This window comes from Oncorhynchus gorbuscha, unplaced genomic scaffold, assembly GCF_021184085.1.
Source record: "Oncorhynchus gorbuscha isolate QuinsamMale2020 ecotype Even-year unplaced genomic scaffold, OgorEven_v1.0 Un_scaffold_2591, whole genome shotgun sequence".
Classification (NCBI taxonomy): Eukaryota; Metazoa; Chordata; class Actinopteri; order Salmoniformes; family Salmonidae; genus Oncorhynchus; species Oncorhynchus gorbuscha.
Genome location: NW_025747059.1, coordinates 69,792 through 72,251, shown reverse-complemented (window position 1 = coordinate 72,251; position 2,460 = coordinate 69,792). Strand labels below are relative to the sequence as shown.

At 41.5% G+C, this 2,460-nt stretch overlaps 1 protein-coding gene across 1 annotated transcript; it reads left to right on the top strand.

The window, feature by feature from the left end:
- The first annotated feature begins 202 nt into the window (after window positions 1-202).
- Window positions 203-2,154, top strand: LOC124026100 (fatty acid-binding protein, adipocyte-like). Its single transcript, XM_046339272.1, has 4 exons — window positions 203-362; window positions 472-644; window positions 772-873; window positions 1,952-2,154. The coding sequence occupies exons 1-4, from the start codon at window positions 203-205 to the stop codon at window positions 2,003-2,005; spliced, it is 489 nt and encodes a 162-aa protein (XP_046195228.1). The 3' UTR covers window positions 2,006-2,154.
- The last annotated feature ends 306 nt before the right edge of the window (window positions 2,155-2,460 follow it).

Below are 2,460 nucleotides of genomic sequence, written 5' to 3'. Positions count from 1 at the left end.
GGTTCCTTGGTCTCCGGTTTGCCTGGCAGGGGGTCCCTGGGTAAGAAAAGGTTGAAGACCCCTGTCAAAGACAGTGCAGGCTGAGTCCCTGCCCGAAAATAATTTATCCCCCGCCCCTCATCCTCTCTGTTGCCATGGAAGCACCAGATCTAGCACTTGATTGGCTTGCATGGGTAAGCACGTGCTAGATGAGGCTTCAAATATGACAACAGGCCCAGATGTAATTATTGCAGAGTCGAAGCAGTGTGCGTTAACGTGGTTTGTGGTGTTGATTAGCTCAAATTTCAACATGGTCGAGGCATTCGTTGGAACTTGGAAGATGACTTCCAGTGAGAATTTTGATGAATATATGAAGGCAATAGGTGAAGTATTACCTTATTAAATAAAGTAGTTTTTAAATGAAAGACAATGTTGCATTTCGATCTAGAACCCTACTAAAGTTGATTAGATAAATATCCGTTTGTTTCACAGGTGTGGGTTTTGCTACTCGGCAGATGGGGAATATGGCGAAGCCCAATTTGCTGTTCAGCATCGACGACGGTGTAATATCAATGAAATCCCAGAGCACTTTCAAAACCACAGAGGCCAAGTTTAAATTGAATGAAGAATTCGACGAGATGACTGCAGATGACAGGAAAACCAAGGTGGGTGCAGGAGCCACACTATAGACATGCCGGTTGTTACAGTAGTGTGGTTTCCAATTGATTGTAAAAAAAAAAATTACTTTAAAATTTAGTGAGTTGTGCCCTCCTGACACTACTCTATTTCCAGACTCTGATGACCTTTGAGAACGGAAAACTGGTGCAGAAACAAACTTGGGACGGCAAGACTACCACGCTCGAGCGGGAGTTGCAAGATGGAAAATTGATTGCGGTAAGGTTTAATGTCCTGCTTGCTATTCCCTTCTCTGCTTAGTTTGACATAAAATATGCTTTTTCATAAGCCTAATTTGCAATGTCCATGCTTGATATTGCAATATTGTTCAATGTTGCATGTGATCATCTTTATGCAATGCACGTTGTCATCTTGTAAATTGCGTTCTCCCGGGGTTACCAACAAGGATGGCATGCGTTTTTACGCGCGAACGTGTTCAAAATGTCCTTTCTAGATTTGGCTGGGAAGCGTGGCTTGATAAGCACTTGCAGTCATGTGCAACACGCTACTTAATTATTTTAAACTAAATGATTAATTGGTAATCGAGTGCTAATAAACCCAATGATTTACATAAACCCGGGATTGCTGCTGTATGTGTTGGCATTGCCATTGCGAGGCTCTGCTGCCACCGGTCCGCCATAGGCACTATCCAGTAGGACCAGTCCTCCATAGGAATGAATGGAATGCATGTTTTTGGGGGGGGTGAGGGGGTTGTAGTGGGTACAGTAACATCCGTTTCCTTAAAGTAATTTATAATGCATTATTTAGCTCACATAATGTGAGAGCCTGTTATAGAATAAATATAGATTCCAACATGTATTTTATGATTGAATATTAGTGGCTGCACAGTCATCCAGGGTTAAACCTGTTAATAATAATAATAATATATGCCATTTAGCAGACCTTTTATCCAAAGCGACTTACAGTGCATACATTCTACGTATGGGTGGTCCCGGGGATCGAACCCACTACCCTGGCATTACAAGCGCCATGCTCTACCAACTGAGCTACAGAAGGACTTATCTACACTCTGTTCATTGGTCAACATGGTCAGTTCCCTTTTATAGTTGCTGTTTTAACTCCTACCCTGTCACATTTAGCTTACATCATAATGCCCTTCAGTTTAAAGGAAGTTAACGTGGGTTGGCTCATTCAGACTGCAGTTTCAAGTGGAACTACGACTGACACACAGGCTGATTTGGTGGTTTGTTCATGACTGAATGTGTCATTACATTTTGAGTTCTCGGTTCTTACACGTCATTACATGACCTAAAGCGTGTACTGCTCTCTTTTCTAGAAATGTGTAATGGATGATGTGGTGGCGCTGAGGACCTATGAGAAAGAGGTGTGATTCCAGCCTGCTGAATTGAAGACCCCCACCAGCAAATCAATAACATGCATGTTATCTGTTCAATACCTACCATGTTAAATTCACTGACTCAATTGGTACCAAAATCCCATGAAGCTTTCAATAAAGTCAATTGTTCTGCTTTGTGAAAAGTGGTATTTCCTTCATTGCAATATGTAGGCCAGTTTGTAGGCTAAAGCCTATTCATCAAACTTAATCTATGTGGATTACAAACGGGCAAATCTCTGGTTTATCCTGAGTACTTTGGTTGTAGGTGGTGCTGCTAACATTCAATACATTTCAGTGTCAATTTTTCTCAAATGAATGTTAGTGTAGCGTGCTCAATGTATGCTAAGTGTTCCCTGCAAAATACATTGATTTCACACTGTACCTATTGAGAACTGGTGACCAAGTAGAAATGTCCAAAACTGACCATATCTATAATACGATGCAAAAAC